Below are 19,993 nucleotides of genomic sequence, written 5' to 3'. Positions count from 1 at the left end.
ACTTTAAAACCCAATATAGAATACTGTAGTTGATATACTGTGAAGACTCTGGATTCTGTTATGTTCCTCTGAAGGGCAATACTTTTTATTCTAGTAGGTAATTTAGTTAACAGCTGACTTCATTATACTTTTGTAGGCTTATATTTATCCTTTGTTAGGCTAATCTGCTAAAAGCGCAGGCTATTTCCCAAACGTCTCTATCTTGGTAAGATTCATCTTCCAAATTCAATCTTCCCTACAGACTTTCTTAGAACTTTAAGTTTTGTTGGTCTGGGTCTACAGTAGGCTTTATTAGAGTTCATGTTCCCTATTCTTGAGACAAACCATAAGAGACTCTTAATCTTACAAAACAAACAGGGTTGCTGGGGGCAGAGGGGTGTGGAGAGGGTGGTTGGGTTATGGACATTAGGGAGGGTATATGATACGGTGAGTGCTGTAAAGTATGTAAGCCTGACGATTCACAAACCCGTACTCCTAGAGCAAATAATACATTGTATGTTAATAAAAATAATAAAAAAACAAAACAAACAAACAACCCCCCCACCCCCGCTTCCTGTTACTTCAGCAAGATGCCAGACGTTTTAACAAGCATTTTGCCACTCTGGACTGGATTAGAACTCCAAATTCCCCAGCCCTTCTCTACCTTCAGTATCACAATTCCACTTTCATCCCTGTAGTAGTTAATCTCTGGTAAACCCTGGGTAGTCTCATCCAAAGAATATGCAGCCTAGTTCTAGGTTAAGAATTCATGGACATCTAACCCCCAACCTCTTTTTAGTATACTGTTTACATGTAAGTTACTTCCCAGATTTACTCAAAGCATTTACAACTATAGAATCAAGGGACTTCAAACGGTCACTTAAAGAACAATACATATAACTGTTAAATGATAGGGATCTTAAAGATTTAAGAAACCCTTTCATTTCAGAACAAGAAAACTGCAGACCTAAGAAGTTAGGAAAGTTAGGAAAAAAGAAGTTAGGAAAAAGGACTGGATCTTCAATTCTGAATATCTTGCTTTGCAAATATTCAGCTTCACTAATTTTAAAATGTTTCCATAACTTTACCTGATTTGATCCTCACAACAACAGCATGAGGTGGGTCTATATATTATTATACCTGTTTTATATATAAGCAAACTGGCTTAAATGTAAACACACTCTTTGTTGCAGGGAGCATCTTTGATGTTTATAATACTCATAACTGGATCTTCTGATAGGAAAAACTTACGACTAAATGGATGGATTACTACCATCTACATGCAAAGCCCAAGAGAAGTTTTACCCAATTTACAGAATGAGTAATTACCTAGGTAGGTACCTTCTGTAAAGCACCTTCTGAGGGCACAGTAAAGAAAGGTCATGAAAGGAAAAGTTTGTTTTGTTTTTAACTCTCAAACCAAAAAAGTTTTCATACTGGTATATTACACAACAGATTTTCTCAAAATGGGTATTGCAATTAGGTTAAGGCTTACCGACCTGCAACAGTTAGTCCTTTAACTGATGCATTTATATTTAACAGAAGGGACCAGGATTGACCCCACACCTCCAGCAGAAGAGAAAATGAAAAGAAGTAGGATAATAAATCATACTCCTTTCTCCTTTGGGAGAAAGAAGATGACTTATATTCTTAATTTCATCCTTGCACACACAAGGACATTCTTACACGCAAACCATATATATTGATGGGGCAGAGAAAGTACTGTAAAGGATGAAAAAGAAAGGTACTTTGGGGGTCTTTATCTAAAAAGCTTAATGCTTTGTTACTTAGAGATTATTCCAGCCTTTTGAGGCTCTTTACATGAAAAGATGATTAAGAAGCATGATTTTTTTTTTTTTTAAGAATATGGTTTCTTCTATTTGGAAGTTATATGTGGCTTTAAATGGCTAAAAGATGGATTAAGGTTTAGGGAAGAGAAAGGCATGGGATATTTGGGGTTATTGGTAATTCACCCCAATTCAGGTCACAAGAAAATAAAAAGATTTGAGAAAAACATTTATAATACACATGCCTATCTTGTGAAAAGCTGAGCATCATGGTCAAAGTTTAGGAGCAAGAAGAGGTAGAAAATTCTAACAATTATTATATTAACAAAGCAATTTCTTCCACTGTTCTATAATAACTAAGAGCCTCAAGTAAACTATTAGCCTAATGAGGAAAGATGCAAAGAACAGTTAAGATTACACATCTTATAAGGTGGATACATAAGTGAGCTGGAGATAAGGGTGAAAAAAAGGGGGCAGAATTAAGGAATTAAGACCAGAGAGAAAGACCCAAAGTCCCAAGAGATAGTTGATTATAGACACAAACTCTATTTTATCATTTTATCAAGGACCAGTCCCAACTCTGTCTCTTGTTTATAGTTATGCTATTCAGCATACTTTGTTTTCTTTTTCAAGTATAGGAAATTTTTATATTAATTTATGTGATTTCCTATAGAATATTTAAACTTCAGTATTTCAAGTCAATGTGAAAAATGCTTCCAGCTTCACTACAAGTCCTTTATCATATGTCTACTGCCTCCAATAAAGGTATGTGATAGATGTATAAATAAATGTGGCTTTGCACAAAGTATATATGTTCTAATGTTACTTAGAAAACACTTCAATTTGTTACTAGGGTATAACTGTTCCTATGATACATTTGCATGACTTTTCAATTTTGTGGTTAATTTAGAAGGCTGTCATAAATGCCCAATCGGGATTTCTTTTCTTTAATGTCAGCAACATTATAATAAATTTGAAAATGAAATACAGGATATCAGAAGATAAAATAATTTAAAATACAAATTTTAAAGCACACGGTGGCTCGGTCTGTTAAGGGTCTGCCTTCGGCTTGGGTTGTGATCCCAGTACTCTGTGATCCATCCCAGCATTTGGAGGGGGCTGCTGCTTAGGGGGGAGCCTGCCTTCCCCTCTCTTTTTGCCCCTCTCCCCATTCGTGGTCTCTCTCTCTATCGCTCTCTCTTGTTTTCTCTCTCTCTCAAATAAATAACATCTTTAAAAAAAATACAGACTTGGGGTGCCTGGTTGGCTCAGTCGTTAAAAGTCTGCCTTCAGCTCAGGTCATGAACCCAGGATCCTGGGATCAAGCCCTGCATCGGGCTCCCTGCTCGGCAGGGAGCCTGCTTCTCTCTCTCCCACTCCCCCTGTTTGTGTTCCCTCTCTATGTCTCTGTCAAATAAATAAATAAAATCTTCAAAAAAAAAATACAGACTCATTTTAATTATTCAAGGTGTAATAGATTGACACCTAACCTATACTATCCCCAAATAGTCTGAACTTTTTCAAGTAAGCATTTTCAATAACTTTCTTAATTCTAAACATATTCTATTCCTTTCTCTTAAAAGATACTAAAATGTCAGAATTTACATTGTATTATAGGACTCTTCCTAGGTACATATGAAAATTTACTTTCTGTTGTGGGAAGTTAAGAGCTTTCTTTAGCCAAAGGCATCTCAAGAGTATATAATCTAGCCCACAGAGGTCTGAATTTCTCTGCCAATTTTACTAATAGAATGCTACTTATCAAATGGCTCTGGAATCTCAAAGAAACAAAAGGGCTCTTCTACCACTTCTCCCAAACAAACCTGTTCTCAGGGTAGTCAAATTCATAGTTTCATAAAAATTTTTATTAAACATGAAAAATGAGTCTTTTTATTCATAGTGCCAACACAGGGTGAGACAGCAGTAGGAGTGTGAATGCAAGGCAGTGGAGAATGAACCAGCTCTCATCTAGAAATCGTACTACTCAAACTCATGACCTGAGCTGATACTTAACATTTATTACAGTTATTATAATTGTTATTTTATTATTTTGTCCCCTTCTCCAATTCATCCTCTCTTTCTTAGGGAAAGAGACTAATATAAAAGTGGAATAAAAAAAATAAAGGCTAACAAAACCATGGCATAAGGAAAAGAAGAACCAACAGGGGAAGTGCCAATAAAAATGGTCCTTCAAGGCTGGTGAACCAACACAAATGTTTCTACTGGTTCACTAGCAGGCTACGAAGTGAGCAGTTTCACATGTCTTCAAACTCAGGGCCACCATTTGTTTGTAAAAGATGCTCAGAAATTACAATCATAAGTGCTAGGGTTAGAGAAGAATGATTAGGTCATTCCTTCTGGTCTGACATGGTCAGGATTACTGCAGAAAACTAGACTATTCCTGTGCTTTGCTAAAAAAAATTTCTATAATTTTAGAGGCACCTGGGTGGCTCAGTAGGTTAAGCAACTGCCTTTGGCTCAGGTCATGATTCCAGGGTCCTGGGATCGAGCCCCACATTGGGCTCCCTGCTCAGTGGAGAGCCTGCTTCTCCCTCTCCCTCTGCCTGCCCCTCTGCCTATTTGTGCTCTCTCTCTCTCTGTGTATGCCAAATAAACAAAATCTTTAAAAAATTTTTTCTATATTTTTAGATATATAGGTCAGCTCTGGCTCTTCCTCAGAAGAGACTTTTTTTTTTTTTTTAAAGATTTTATTCATTTATTTGACACAGAGAGATCACAAGCAGGCAGAGAGAGAGGAGGAAGCAGGTTCCCTGCTGAGCAGAGAGCCCGATGCGGGGCTCGATCCCAGGACCTTGAGATCATGACCTGAGCCGAAGGCAGCGGCTTAACCCACTGAGCCACCCAGGCGCCCCAAGGAGAGACTTTTCTTATTCTAGATTCTGACTCACACATATACGTGTCTCAGTCTCTTGCACACTGCCATTCCTCTCATGTTTCTTCTACATTTCAAGTTCTCGGGTTATAATGAACAACTCCTTTTACTTATTCAATTATCCATAATTAAGCAATGTGAACATTTAAAATATGGTGGGTCCTGCCATGAAACAATGAAAAAATGTCATGAAAATTCTATGAAGCAGGAACAATTATTATCGCTATTCTAAAAATGAGCAGACTGAGGCAGAGAGAGGTTAAAGAACTTGATTAAGTCATAGAACTGGTAAGTTCAGATTCAGGCTCTTTCATTCCATGAAGTATGTTCTTACTAGTTGCAGTAAATAATTAGAGACAGAGATCATGTAGAACTAGTTGGAGGGAGTAAACTCCTTATAAACTAACAAAAGAATGAAGTAAATTCGGAGCAAAGTTATAGGAACTGAGACACCCCCAAGCGAGGACAGGTGATTAGAAGAACTTGTTCAACATACAGAAAAGAGTCCAAGATATAGAAGAAAGCCTATTCTCTTGCTCAGCTTCATAGCGAAAAGAAATCAAAAGCTCGCTGTATTAGAACCCATAATACGTCATTCATAGAGTTTTGTATATAATTACACTTAGGTTACAGTTTTCAACTGAGGTTTTAGGAAGGTTTTGTATTTGTAGGCCATACATTGGAAATCTACATTTAAAAAAAAAAAATAGGGAATTCAATTCACTGTTCTAAGAGGAAAGAACAGAATACTAGCTGCTTCCTAGACTTGGTAGGCCTACAGGGCAGTGAAAACAGAGCCGGCCAGTTAAAGAAACACCACACTCCCAACAGAATATGTGGCTAGAGGACTATGTCTAAAGTGCTGAGATCACTTATTAAGAGGAAAGTATTCGACCACTATTTTACTAAGATCTGAAACTGAAAGACAAAGGGAAATTTAAGTGGAAATTAAAGCAAGGACTACTTTTAAAACTTTATGCTGAGAATACTACATCAAAAACTAATGATGTACTATATGTTGGCTAACTGAACAAAATAAAAAAAATAAACCACAGACCAAAGCATAAAACAACAACAACAACAAAACCTTTATGTTGGTAAATCTGCATGACACAAACATGAAAAATCTAAGAGCGTCATGATGCCACAGAATATACTCTGGGTAACTGAAAAAGGCGATTTAAGAGATAGGTCATCCATCAGAGCCAGGTTTTAGCACTTTATTTCTAGAACTTTCATTTAATGTTGTTTTACTAAATTTCTGGACTACTTAAAAATTTCTCTACATACTTTAATCGTTTATCCCATGCCTTATTGTGTGAGTGCCTGATGTTACCAAAAACAGTTTTGCTAATCATAATAGTTTTCAGAAATGTAATCTCAGACCTGGTTTGGAAAGGGAAGTCCACAACACAGTATAGCACTGTGGTACCGAAAAAGAAAAAAAAAATTACACACCCACTCCCTTTTCATGACTTGAAGTCAAGCATTCCTTTAAAACTTCTTTCATATCTTTTCAAAGTCCTAATGATAAAAGAAAATTCCCACACCAATACACCACAATTTTGCTATAAGCAGGTATCTGTACTTACTAAGAAAGATCTGACAGGTAAAAATCAAGATATTGGTGCATGGATCAAAAAAAACAACACTACCCTACTGTTACTTTAGTGAGGCCTATTTCTGTTTCAGAACATCATGAGATACTGTTTTCCACAACATTATATCCATCCTTCTTCCATCTTCTTATATCCTTTAGGCTGTGATTTAATTTGCTTTTCAACTCTATCCCCTACCATGTTTTAGGAATGGTTCCCAGACCTCTTCCATTCACATAATTTCAGGCTTTATTATTCAAAAGTTACCTCTACTACTCCATCTCCAAAATACCAAGCTTTCAGTTTCAACCACCAGTGACAAAAAACTTGTCTTACACTAACTGCAGCATTTTAACAAACTTTATCCTCTTGATGATACTCAGAACACTAACCTCCCCCTATTCTCCCAGCATACAAATTTATTTGTGGCTTCAAGTACTTATCACTTCTAAAAGTAGATCCCCTGTAATGCTTTTCTGAAAGATTAGAATCTCTTAACCTTACACTGTGGCCTAATAACCCATCCTACATGCAGGTGACACCCCAACAACTGCTTTCTCAACTCTTAGGCTGCTGTCAGGATACCACATGTGTCATGTAATCTCTCCTGGCAAGATGCTTGTCTGCTCCGTAATTTGGGTACTCAACATTTATTGATAGTTCCAAGCAGCAGAAAAGAAGAGGTGACATTAACCCAAAGTACTTGCTGAGCTGAGAAGTCTATTTATTGTAGGTCAGAAAGACTCAGTTTCATGCAGAGAAGAAGAAACTAATAGAAAGTGAGCACAGATTATGTGAGAGAAGACTAACAGATGAAGACTGCAGAGAAGGGGACGTGTGCTTAAAACCTGTGATAGAGATCAGAAGCTAGCCTTATGATGGAGAGAGAGCATCTTTTCTGAAACAGAAGAAAAGACAACAAAAATGTAGATAACTGCTGAGGTAAAGAAGGTTGCTGAGCTGTCCCAGGATAAATCTGTCTTTATAAAACCTGGAAGCAGGGCAATTCTGTAGGGGTGAGGGTTGGGCATGGTGCCATGATGAAGAAAAAGGAGCATCTGTTATGGACTAGCAGACATGCACATACCTCACAACAAATTATCTCAGGAAGCCACAAGATATGGGACTAGTAGGAAAATGATGGGGGAAAACATGGAGGATATTTATGTAGGGACTCATTATATTATTCTCTCTACTTCTGCATACCTTTGGAAGTGTTTATAATAAAAAATGTTTTTAAAAAGTGCCTGGCTATCACAGGACCTCAGGACCAATAGTCATATTCCTCAGGAAGCTCAGCAATATGGCTAAACTTTCCAGAAGACTTTAGAAATTTCAGAGATGCAACTGGATATGGTTATACACACACACCTATACACACTCTCTTTCTCTCTCTAAAGGACTTTAAAATTCAGTGAGGAGGCAAAAATAATTCTATTTGACCAGAATTTGTTTCAAATTTGTTCTAGGGAGTGAGAAATACAGGTCTGCATTAAAATTAAGCTGATGTGTTAGCGGTAATAAATTGGGCCCGATGATGAAAGCAATGAGAAAAAGGTTTTCTACTAAGCACATGCCTGAAAAATAAGATTATAAACACTTACTTCATCTCCAGAACTTCCTCTAAGTGTTTCCTTCTTTCTGCACGAAGATTGGTCAAATGAGTTTCCTTTTCTGCCAGAGACTGTTGAGTAGAGGACAGCTTGGCTTTCATGGACTCCAGTTCCTGCTTCACCTTCTCCATGGCCATCAGTAATTCCTCCACCTGTGATAAATATGGGAAAGAGAAAAACTGAGCATTTTGATCAAATAAAGACAGAGGAGCTAAGTAACGGGCAATTTCCAGGTCCACAAGATTAAAAACACACACATATAGCAAAAATCCTGTACTGCTGCTGGTTGAAACATATATACAGACCATATACCAAATAAAGAAATGCATCTCTGGTCTCTCCTCCACTCTAATTCTTCTCAAGTTACGCCGAAAAGAACTTCATTTTCTTTTTGATAAACACAACTGCATCAGTTCAAGAAGTCAAATTTGCCATAGTTAGAATTTATTGGAAAAGGCCCACAAATTTCCATGGAATTCACAATATAACACAGATAAAAATATAAGGAACAAAATCATAGTAAATTTCTCTTGAAGGATTATAAGAAATAAAAGACATAAACTTGACTAATAACACTCAGTATAAACAAAATAAGTCATTTTTATTCATCCAAAGATATTTCTGTTTACACCATTAAAAATAATTTCTTCTGGAGAAAAGAGCTGGAATTCAAAGAGACAGCTTCTTGCTCTGAAGTAGTGTTTTCTCAGGGAAGGCAGGAAAGAGAAAGAAAAATACATGACCACAAAGAGAGGAGAGAGAATGCTTTAACAAGACTTGAAAAAACTCCTGAAGGAGAAAAGACAGAACTCTACAACACAAGGAACTAAGAGAACACAGTATATACTTCATCAGTCATTTCCACTCACTCTGAGTGGCATCCAAATCAGAATTACTTAAATAAACATGTACATTTTAATTCCGAAGCAAAATATATGTTGGCAAAAATGTGTTAATACCAAAACCAACCTAAACCAGGTAATCAACCAGCAAACTGCACCAATCACAAGAGTTTATGTCAGGCTGCCGCTTGCCAAGAAATAATTTTAGTGACGGCAAGGCTTTTCAGAGGAAGCGATGGGTGGGGGACTTGCCATTCACTGACTTCTACATAAAATCAATTTGTATGATACTAAAACTAAGAACAAATCAGAGTTGTTAACAGACCCCAGGATGTTACCGCCTCAGACCTAACCAAACTTTCCATATTGACTGGTAACAGCTGCTCAACACTAATAATAAACAGATACATTTAGTGTTTTTGGCACCTGAATCATCTTACTTTGTGTATCTTTTCAGAAGTGATCAAGTTAATGTTCTCAGTTAACAGCTGTGAGAACACTGCTGTGAGAATATATATCATCATGCAGCTCTCCTTGGATATGTATTTATATATTTATAAGCTTTATATTATCATGTATCATTATCCACCCTTTGAAAACTGCAAATAAGGATGATCCCATTTTAATAAGTTTAATTCATTTAAAATCTTATTTAAAACTGAGTTGAAATGATATAATGACATATAATATGTTCTTATAACACAAATCTTATAACACAAAATCAGTAATGGACGGCACCATTTATAGAAGCTCTAATAAAGTGTGGGATATTTCTATCTCTTATGAACTCACCTTAAACAAATAAAAAAATCTCCCTCCCAACTGTCTTTCACTACCCCAAGTGAGTTATGGTATCAGTTTCTTATATAACTTAGATGTATTACAAACAACTTATTCCTCCTTTTTCTATACAAAAAGGAAGCTCATTTTATATATACACTTATGCATCTAAAATTTTTGGTAGATGCTTTATGGAAATACAACATAAATACAGAAAAATACACAAATGATAAATGTGCAACTTGAAAATTTTTCTTTAAGTTGAACACACCTATGTAATGAGAACACAGACCAATAAACAAAACATTAACAGTCCCCCAGAAACACATCTCAAAACCTCTTCCTAGATTAAGACTAACCTTTATTCTAGCATTACATTAGTTTTGCCTGTTTAATTTTGTACAGATGGAATTATGTATTATATAATTTTAAGTACAGATTTTCTTCACTCAGAGATCTAGCCATATTATTGGGTATAATAATTATAGTTCTGTAATTCTCTTAACTGTATAGAATTCTACTGTATGAAATTAGCAAAATTTATTGAAGGCACTTTTGATAAAAACAATTTTAAAAAAGCCTTTTTCCAGTTTTACTGAGAAATAACTGACATACATCACTGTGTAATTTTAAGGCGTACAGCATAGTGGTTGGATTTACATATATTGGGAAATGATTGCCACAATATGATCAGCTAACATCCATCTTGTCATATAAATACAATAAAAAGAATAAAGAAAAAACCGACTTCCTCCTTTTCATGGCAAATCTTATTAGGATCTGCTCTCTTAATAACATTCCTATATATCATAGAGCACTGTTAGTTACAGTCCTCATGCTGTGTACATTACATCCTTACTACTTATCTTCTAACTGGAAGTTTGTACTTTTTGACCACCTTTTTCCAAGTCCTATTTGACCCAACCCCTACCTCTCGTAACAAGACTGATCTCTTTTTCTATGAGTCTGTATCTTTTGTTTTGTTCTAGATTCCATATAGAAATAAGATCATACAGTATTTGTCTTTCTCGAACTTATTTCACATTTAGATCTACAATATAAATGCAACTGAATAAATACAAATACAAATACAGTGTAATGGTCATAATTCATTTTTATCAATATGGGTATTCAACTAACTCCGCATTATAAAAAGTAAGAAGAACTTTAATAGCCACAGTAAGAAGGCACTTTTGGTCCAGTTGGCAAAAGGTCGTAAATTATTTTTTTAATAATTATTTACAAATTTTTAGAGAGAAGGGAAAAGAGGGGAGGGCAAAGGGAGAGAGAAGAGTGAGAGACAGAATCTCTAGCAGACTCCCTACAGAGCATGGAGCCTGACACAGAGCCTGATCACACAACCCTGAGATCACGACCTGAGCCGAAACCAAGAGCCGGACGCTCAACCGAGCCACCCAGGTACCCAAGAACACAAATTATCTAAAGACTACTTATAAATAATAGGAAAGATAATTTCACAATGCTTTGTGCATAAATACCTTTAAGTTTCATAAATAACCAATGTGAAATATATGTATATAAAGAAGGAATACACATATATTCCAGAACCAAGAACAATACACACATCTATATACTCACTATCCACAAACTTTGTAGGTGCATCTATCCAACTGTATGCCCAAAAGTCCCCCATGATAGTTCATCACCATTCTAAATTTGTTACTTAATCCCTTCCATTTCTTTGTTTTTGTCTTTGACATATATATTCCAAAATAAATCACTGGTTCATTCTATCAGTTTATGAACATTTTATAATTGAATCTTCTGACTTCCTTATTTCATCCAACCTTATGTTTTTTCATGTACATAAAAAGGGGCCTACACTTTATATATTCCAGAACCAAAAGGAAAAAACACACCTACATACGTACTACCTAGGAGTTAAAAGCAGTGAGAGCCAACAACTTTGAGCACTACAACACCCAGATTATAGTTTCCCACTAAACTGAACAGGCTCCTTAAAAACACAGCTGATTCCAGATTTGGGGGAAGAAATGTACAAAAGATGAACTTTGCACAACTTATGCCAAAAAGCAAGAGAAATGGGAATCATGGCAAACAGGGATTATGATGCAGAAACCCTGGCAACAAAGCCAGAAAAATAAAAAAAATTTAAAAAAAAAGAGGAAATTACACAGGAATATTCCTTCTGAATACAGAAGGAAAAAAGAAAAGAAAATCAAACCTAGGAAGATATACAAATTGAGATTTATCCTAAGAATTCAAGGTTGGTTTAACATATAAAATTAAATGTAATAAACCATATCAGTAGAATACAAGCCAAAAAACCTACATGATCATCTAAGTAGATGTAGAAGAGCATTTAACAATTTCCAACAACTTTTCATGATAGAAACAGTTAAGAAGATAGAGAAAAAGAAAAACTTTCTCTACCTGATGAAGGGCATTTATGAAAAACTCACAGCTAATATAAACTTTAACAATGAAAGACAGAATGCTTTCCCTCTAGGACCAGCACCAAGAACAAGACTAGAATGTCCTTTCTCACCATGCCTATTTAATACTGTACTAGAAGTGATAGCCAGCAAAATTAGAATACAGAAAAAATTAAAAGGCACCCAATCTGAAAAGGAAGACAAAACTTTCTCTGGATGAAAATGACATGGTCTTATATAGTGACAAACACCAAGAATCTACTAAATATATATATATATATATTTAGTAATATAAATATATATCTACTAAATATATATATAAATATATATATATAAAATCAATAAGTATACAAAGGTTGCAGAATATAAGATTCATATACAAAATCAACTGTCTATCCATACACAAGCAATAAACATTCAAAAATGAAATTTAAAACAATTACACTTAAAATAGCATCAAAAAGAAGGAAATAGCTAGGTATACATTTCACTTAAAATGCACAATATATATACTGAAAATTATAGGATTATTGAAAGAAATTAAAGAAAATTTAAATAAATGGCAAAATATCATGTTCACAGATCTTAGGTCTTTAAGTTGACTAAACACCCCAGAGTGATCCACAGATTCAATGTAATCCATATAAAGATGCTAGCTGTCTTTTTTTGCAGAAATTGACAAGCTAATCCTAAAATTGATATTAAAAAAATGAGGGAGCCAGAATATGAAAAGTTATCTTGAAAGAAAATAATAAAGTTGAAAATTTTATACTTCTTGACTTCAAAACTTAACTATAAAACTTCAAGGTAGTGTTGGCATAAGGATAGAAAAAGAGATCAATGGAAAAGAACTGAATTGAGAAATAAACAAATTTGAGTCATGTGTCCAATACAATGTCCCACATTTTGGATTCAGTGGATTATTTTTTTTTAATGGTGCTATTTACACTGCTCCTCTTATCTTCATGCTTCCTATAAAATGACAGTTATATCTAAAGTCTTCATTAGATTGAGATATGACTTGTCTTTTTAACAACAGTACTTCACAAATAAAGCTGTGTACTTCATGTTGTATCAAATGAAGAGACTTATATCAAATGAAGAGACACTGATCAGATATGGGTTCAGAAAATAATAATCTGATTTCCTCTTTATAAATTTCTCAATACATATTTTATCAAGTTCTTTATCACTTCAATAATCATCAGTTAAGACTAAACATGTTTCATTTGTTTAGGGACCATTTGTGCTGCTTTTCCTTGAAGCTGAAATCTTTGCTTCTCCACCTCCACTGGCTTCTCTTATTCTTATTGATTTTGGAGGAATTTTAAACATACCCATAAACATATATTCTAGAGACCAACATTTCATCAATTAAATGCTTAGCAAATTTCTTCTGCCAGCGTGTACCTTAACTGTTCCTTTCATTATGATATCTTTGTATGATCAAAAATATCTTTTTTTTTTTTTATAAAGTAGGCTCCATGCCCAGCATAGAGCTCAATATGGGGCTTGAACTCATGACCCTGAGATCAAGACCTGAGTTGAGATCAAGAGCCAGATGTTTAACCAACTGAGCCACCCAGGTGCCCCCAAATATCTTACATTAATATAAACAAATTTATTAAGCCTTTAAGATTTGTGACTTTTATATCCTGTTTAAGAGATCCTTCCTATTCTCAGGGTCATATGATATTTCCTACTTTTGTACTGCCTTCAGGGATAGACTGAATTAATGGTCCCAATTATTCATTCCTCTATGGTATTAGTATTCATCCACATCCTTTTCATAGCATAATAATGGGCAGAAAATACTTCTCTGATCCTTGATTTTGGCTTGGCTATGTGACTTGCTTTGAGCATTGGGATGTTAGCAATTCAGAAACAGCTGAAGTTCATAATACATGTGGTTAGGCTACATTTCCACCATTGCCAAAAAAAGCAACATTCTGAGTAGCTACTCCCTCTCAGTTGGGTTCTAGAAAGAATCATGAGGGCATAGCCACCCCAGTCAACAACTAAAGCAAGGCCAACTATACTAACCCTCCAATCTATGCAATGAAGAAATAAATGATTATTATAGGTGTGTTAGGGTTCTCCAGAGAAAGAAAAGCAATAGGATATATTCTGAATACAATATGTATGTGTGTGTGCAGGCATACCTTGTTTTACTGCACTTCACAGCCCTTATATTTTTTACAAATTGAAGTTTTGTGGCAACCCATGTCAAGCAAGTCTGTTTCCATATTTCCAAAAGCATTTGCTCACTTCATGTCTGTTACAATGTTAATTCTCCAAATGTTTCTAACTTTTTCTTTATTATTATATTTGTTATAGTGATACATGATCAGTGATTTTTGATGTTACTACTCTAATTCTTTTTGGGGCACCACAAACTGCACCCATATAAGACAGCAAACTTATTTGCCGAATATAGTGTGTGCTATGCCTTCTCCACCAACCCCTGTCACTCTCTTTCTCCTTGGGCCTCTCTATTCCTGAGATATAACAATACTGAAATTAGGTCAATTAATAACGCTACAATGGTATCTAAATGTTCAAGTGAAAGAAAGAATCACATATCTCTCACTTTAAATCAAAAGCTAGAAATGATTAAGCTTAGTGAGGAAGACAGATCCAAAGCTGAGATACCTGAAAGCCAGACCTCTTGTACCAAACAGCCAAATTGTGAATGCAAAGGGAAAGTTCTTTTTTTTTTTTAAGATTTTATTTATTTATTTGACAGACAATGATCACAAGTAGGCAGAGAGGCAGGCAGAGAGAGAAGAGGGAAAGCAGGCTCCCTGCTGAGCAGAGAGCCTGATGCGGGGCTCGATCCTAGGACCCTGAGATCATGACCTGAGCCGAAGGCAGAGGCTTTACCCACTGAGCCACCCAGGTGCCCCTGCAAAGGAAAAGTTCTTAAAGGAAATTACAAATGCTATTTCAGTGAACACACAAACAATAAGAAAGTGAGAAACAACCTTATTACTTATACGGAGAAAGTTTTACTAACCCTCCATTCTATGGAATGACCAAACCAGATGTAACATTCCTTAAGGCAAAGCCTAATCCAGAGCAAGGCCAAACTCTCTTCAATTCTGTGAAGGCTAAGAGAGGTGAGGAAGCTGCAGAAGAGAAATCTGAAGTTGTCAGAGGTTGGTTCATGTGGTTTGAGGGAAGAATTATCTCCATAACCTAAAAGTACAAGATGAAGCAGTAACTGCTGATGTAGAAACTGCAGCAAGTTATCCAGGAGATCTAGCTAAGATCATTAATGAAGGTGGCTACACTAAACAACAGATGTTCAATGTAGATGAAACAGCTTTCTACTGGAAGAAGAAGACATCTTAGAGTGGAGAAGTCAATGCTTGTCTTAAAAATATAGGCTGATTCTCTTGTTAGGGGCTAACATAGTTAATGACTTTAAGTTGAGGCCAATGCTCATTTACCACCCTAAAAATCCTAAGGCCCTTAAGAATCATGCTAAGTCTACTTTGCCTGTAGTCTATAAATGGAAGAGCAAAGCCTAGGTAACAGCACATTTGTTTACAACATAGTCTACTAAATATTTTAAGTCCACTGCTGAGACCTACTGCTTAGAAAAAAAAATTCCTTTCAAAATATGATTGCTCACTGACACTGGAAGAGTTCTGATGGAGACGTACAATGAGATTATTGTTGTTTTCATGCCTAACGCAACATTCATTCTGTAGCCCATGGAGCAAGAAGAAGTCATTTCAGATTTTAAGTCTTATTACTTAAGAAATACATTTCAGGAAGGCTACAGCTGTCATAGACAGGGATTCCTCTGATGGATCTGGGCCAAGTAAATTGAAAACCTTCTGGAAAAAAAGTCCACCATTCTAGATGCTGGTAAGAACACTTGTGATTCATGGGAAGAGGTAAAATTATCAACCTGAACAGGAGTTTGGAAGAAGTTGGTTCCAATCCTCCTGGATGACTTTGAGGGGTTCAAGACTTCAGTGGAGGAGGGAACTGCAGATGTAGTGGAAATAGCAAGAGAACTAGAATTAGAAGTGGAGCCGGAAGACGCGACTTAATTGTTGCAATCCCATGATAAAATTTGAACAGATGAGGAGTTGCTTCTTTTAGATAAGCAAAGAAAGTAGTTTCTTGAAATGCAATCTACTCCCTCTGAAGATGCCATAAAGACAGTAGAAACAACAACAAAGGATTTAGAAAATTATGTAAACTTACTGGATAAAGCAATAGCAGATTTGAGAAGATTAACTCCAACTCTGAAGGAAGTTCTACTGTGACTACAATGCTAACACAGAGAATCATATGCTACAGAGAAACTGTGAAAGAAAAAGTTGATGTGGCAAACTTCAATGTTTTCTTTTTTTTAAGATTTTATTTATTCACTGGAGAGACGGAGAGAGAAGCAAGCATGAGTGGGGGGTGGGAGGCAGAGGGAGAGTGAAGAGAAGATTCCCCACTGAGCAGGGGGCCCGACATAGGGCTTGACCACAGGACCCTGGGATCATTACCTGAGCCAAAGGCAGATGCTTAACCAACTGAGCCACCCAGGTGCCTCCACTGTTTCTGTATTTGAAGAAATTCCAATAGGTAGTGGGCATGGAGAGCAGACCTCAAAAAGCCTGGAACAGCCCCACAAACTCTGGTCTAGTTACCATCATACCCCAGGAGGAGCTGCAGCTGCCTAAACCAGCCCCATCACCATCACTACAACCATGAGCAATGAAGTGGAAACCTTCCAGTCACCCAGTCCCGGCCCCTGTCCCAGCACTGCTGACACCACGCCTGACCCCACAGTTGGTGGTGGAGGCCTCACAACACTGCCAGCAAGTGTAAGAAGATGTGGGAAAGAGCAGAATGGTCCAATGTGAGATATGGATATGGTCTCATCAACAGGAATAAACCAAGGAAGATGTATTTGTACACCTGACTGTCATAAAGAGGAGTAACTCCAAGAACTACCATCATAGTGTAGGAGGATGGAGGGACTGTGGAGTATGATGCTGTTGAAGGGGAAAGGGTAAGGAGGTAGCAAATGGTATAGGTGCTGGTGGAGCTCTAGTACAAGGCAGTAAATATGCAGCAGACCAAAACCATTATAGGCACTATCCATGGCACATGGGTCCTCCATGCAATTACTAGCAGAATTGCCAAAACAGTGAGAGTGGGGAAAAGAATGAGGGATTAGACACGCTTTCAAGGCCAGACCCAACAGTTCCAGACTTTCTGCAGGCAACAACTCCCATCTTACTATATGTGGAGACTATGGGGGCATCAACCACAGTCTTCCAACCCGCTTGGGCAGGGAGCAGTGCTGGAAGGTGCTGACAACCAGAATTCAGGAGCACAAGGTAGACCAATGAGAGAGAGTATGTATCAGGGTCACAGACAACAATTCTGCAGGGGCCTCCTTACCAGAGACAACATAGAGAAGACAGCAATAAAGAAAATAAGGAAAATCAAGGAGATGAGACCCAAGGCAAGCGGCCACCTCAACACTGGTACTTCCACAACTTCAATTACTGACACGAGTGCCAAGGAAACCCCAAACAACAAAGTGGCAAAGAGATAAAAGCAGCTGATCCACCAGCAAAGAATTCATCTGCCCCAATCCCCCAACTTCTGACTAGGGCAGGGCTAAGTAAATACTGGTTTATCAATTCTCTACCATCATCTGGTTCAGTCATCCAATAAGAAGAAATGAGTTTGATATTCCAGGAATAAGAAATTAACAAAAAACTGGAGCTGAAGCTCTTAAGTGCGTGTTTTTTGCCCATCAACAAAATAACTAGAACTATCTGCATTATTTATAGAGCATGGGGTTTTTATTGTTTTTGCCTAAAAACATCCCTTTTTAGTAAGGACAAATACGTTTAAAAAAAAAAAAAGCCTAATACACTTGCAAGGGTTTTTAAATTGTTTCATATCTGGGCAAGATGAGATTTTTATTTTTATTATTTTTTTATGTTTTTTAAAGATTTTATTTATTTATTTGACAGAGAGAGACACAGTGAGAGAGGGAACACAAGCAGGGGGACTGGAGAGGGAAAAGCAGGCTTTCCACAGAGCGGGGAGCCTGATGTGGGACTAGATCCCAGGACCCCAGGATCACAACCTGAGCCGAAGGCAGATGCCTAACAACTGAGCCACCCAAGTACCCCAAGATGAGATTTTTAAAAGCCTCATTTCTATGTGTAATAAAAAGTTAACAACTTGATTTTCTTTTTCAAAAAAGTCAACAAACAGCAAACAAATCTTACTAAAGGTCCTAAATACTTGTCAAAAAAAACCCCAAAAAATGAAAATAGAGAAATTGCTACAGCTACCCCCACCTTCAGCAACCACCACCCAGATCAGTCACAGCCATCAACACTGAGGTAAAAACCTCCAACAGCAAAAATATTATAGCTTGCTAAAAGTGTGGATGCTAGTTAGCATTTTTAAGCAATAAAGTATTTTTTAATTAAGGCATGTACATTATTTTTTTAGACATAATGCTATTGCACACCTAACACACTACAATACAGTGTAAACATAACTTTTATATATATATATACACCAGGAAACCAAAAAATTCATTTGATTCACTTTATCGCCTTATATGCTTTATTGTAGTGGTCTGGAACCAAATTGACAAAGTCTCCTAGGTACGTCTGTATAGGCATGCATATGCAAACATATACATATACACACATACTGTATTCAATATATATCCTATTAGTTTTGTTTCTCTGGAGAAACCTAACCAATAACTAAATATATTGTTAAATTAATATAATTAGTTATATTAATATACCATAGCAATTACATCAATATATAAAGTACACTGTATATATTATATATTAAAATGTATATTTTATAAGAAATTATACACAAAATGTAATGTATAATATGTATTAGAAAACATACATATATATATTTTAAAATTAACTGGCTCATATGATTATGGAACCTGACAGATGCCAAGATCTCCAAACTGAATGGGCAAGCTTGAGACCCAAGAGAGGCAGGCAATTGTGAAGTTCTGGTCCAAAGACTGACAGACTCGACACTCAAAACTCAGTGTTGCAATTAGGGTCCAAAAGCAGGCAAAAGCCAACATCCCAGTTCAAACACAATCAGGCAGGATTTACTCCTCGTCAGGGGAGGGGAATCAACTGACTGGAAAACTTGAATAGAACAGGACTCACATTACAGAGGGCAATCTGAATTACTCAAGTGTATTGATTTAAATGTTAATCTCATCCAAAACACCCTCAAAAAAATAACAGTTTGTTTGACCAAATTATCGGGGCACCTCGTGGCCCAAGCAAGTTGACACATAAAATTAACCATCACAACTTGTGTTATTTTGCGGTTACTGCACAATACCTGACTGACAAGTTATCTGAGAGTGTTAAGTATTGTGTCTGACATCTAGTCTTTAAACTACCTGGAATTGCTTTTTTGTGTATGGTGTTGAACCAATCTCATTTTCCCCATAGGGACATCCAATGTCTCAGCCCACTATGGGGCTCAATCCCAGGACCCTGAGATCATGACATGGGCTGAAGGCAGATGTTTAACTAACTGAGCCACCTATACACCTCCAAACAAAAACTTAAAAAGAAAAAAGAAATTTCCTTCTATTGCTAGTTAATTAAAAAAATTAATGTTTCTACATTTCTTAAGATGATCATTTGACTTTTCTCTAACATCTTTTAATGTGGCAGATTATGGTAGTTAATTTTCTAAAGACACCAATCTTGACTCCTGGAACAGGCCTAAAATGTCTTCATACTTATTTTTCTCTTTTTCATACACTAACTTTAAATTGGCAATATTGTGTTTAGGAATTTTTGCATTTTTGTTCACGGTTGAGACAGGCCTAAACTTTTCTTCTCCTGTACTAACCTTGTCAAATTTTGATACGAAGTTATGTTAATCTTATAAAGTATGTTCATGATTAATTATTCCCTCTTTTTAATTTTCTGGAATTGTTTCTGTAAGACTGAAATTATTTGTTGTTATTATGTCTATTAAAAAGTCACCATTGTTAACTCTTCAGGATTGAAATTTGTAGGAAAAATTTTATTACTGAC

General features: G+C 36.3%; 1 protein-coding gene and 1 pseudogene across 11 annotated transcripts in view; one reads left to right on the top strand and one right to left on the bottom strand.

Moving 5' to 3' along the window:
* The window catches only part of ERC1 (ELKS/RAB6-interacting/CAST family member 1), a 563,354-nt gene that overhangs the window by 245,698 nt on the left and 297,663 nt on the right, over positions 1-19,993 (bottom strand). For all 11 annotated transcript variants that reach the window (XM_032844415.1, XM_032844410.1, XM_032844412.1 and 8 more), the window contains one exon: positions 7,862-8,022. In XM_032844415.1, the coding sequence (XP_032700306.1) occupies positions 7,862-8,022 (161 nt within the window). The remainder of the gene's footprint in view (positions 1-7,861; positions 8,023-19,993) is intronic.
* On the top strand, positions 16,512-17,606 carry LOC116859280 (annotated as a pseudogene).

The sequence above is a fragment of the Lontra canadensis genome, unplaced genomic scaffold (genome assembly GCF_010015895.1).
Source record: "Lontra canadensis isolate GAN:19392208 unplaced genomic scaffold, GSC_riverotter_1.0 scaffold153, whole genome shotgun sequence".
In the NCBI taxonomy this organism is placed as follows: Eukaryota; Metazoa; Chordata; class Mammalia; order Carnivora; family Mustelidae; genus Lontra; species Lontra canadensis.
Note: the sequence above shows the minus strand (reverse complement) of the source record. Positions and strands in the feature narration are given on the sequence as shown.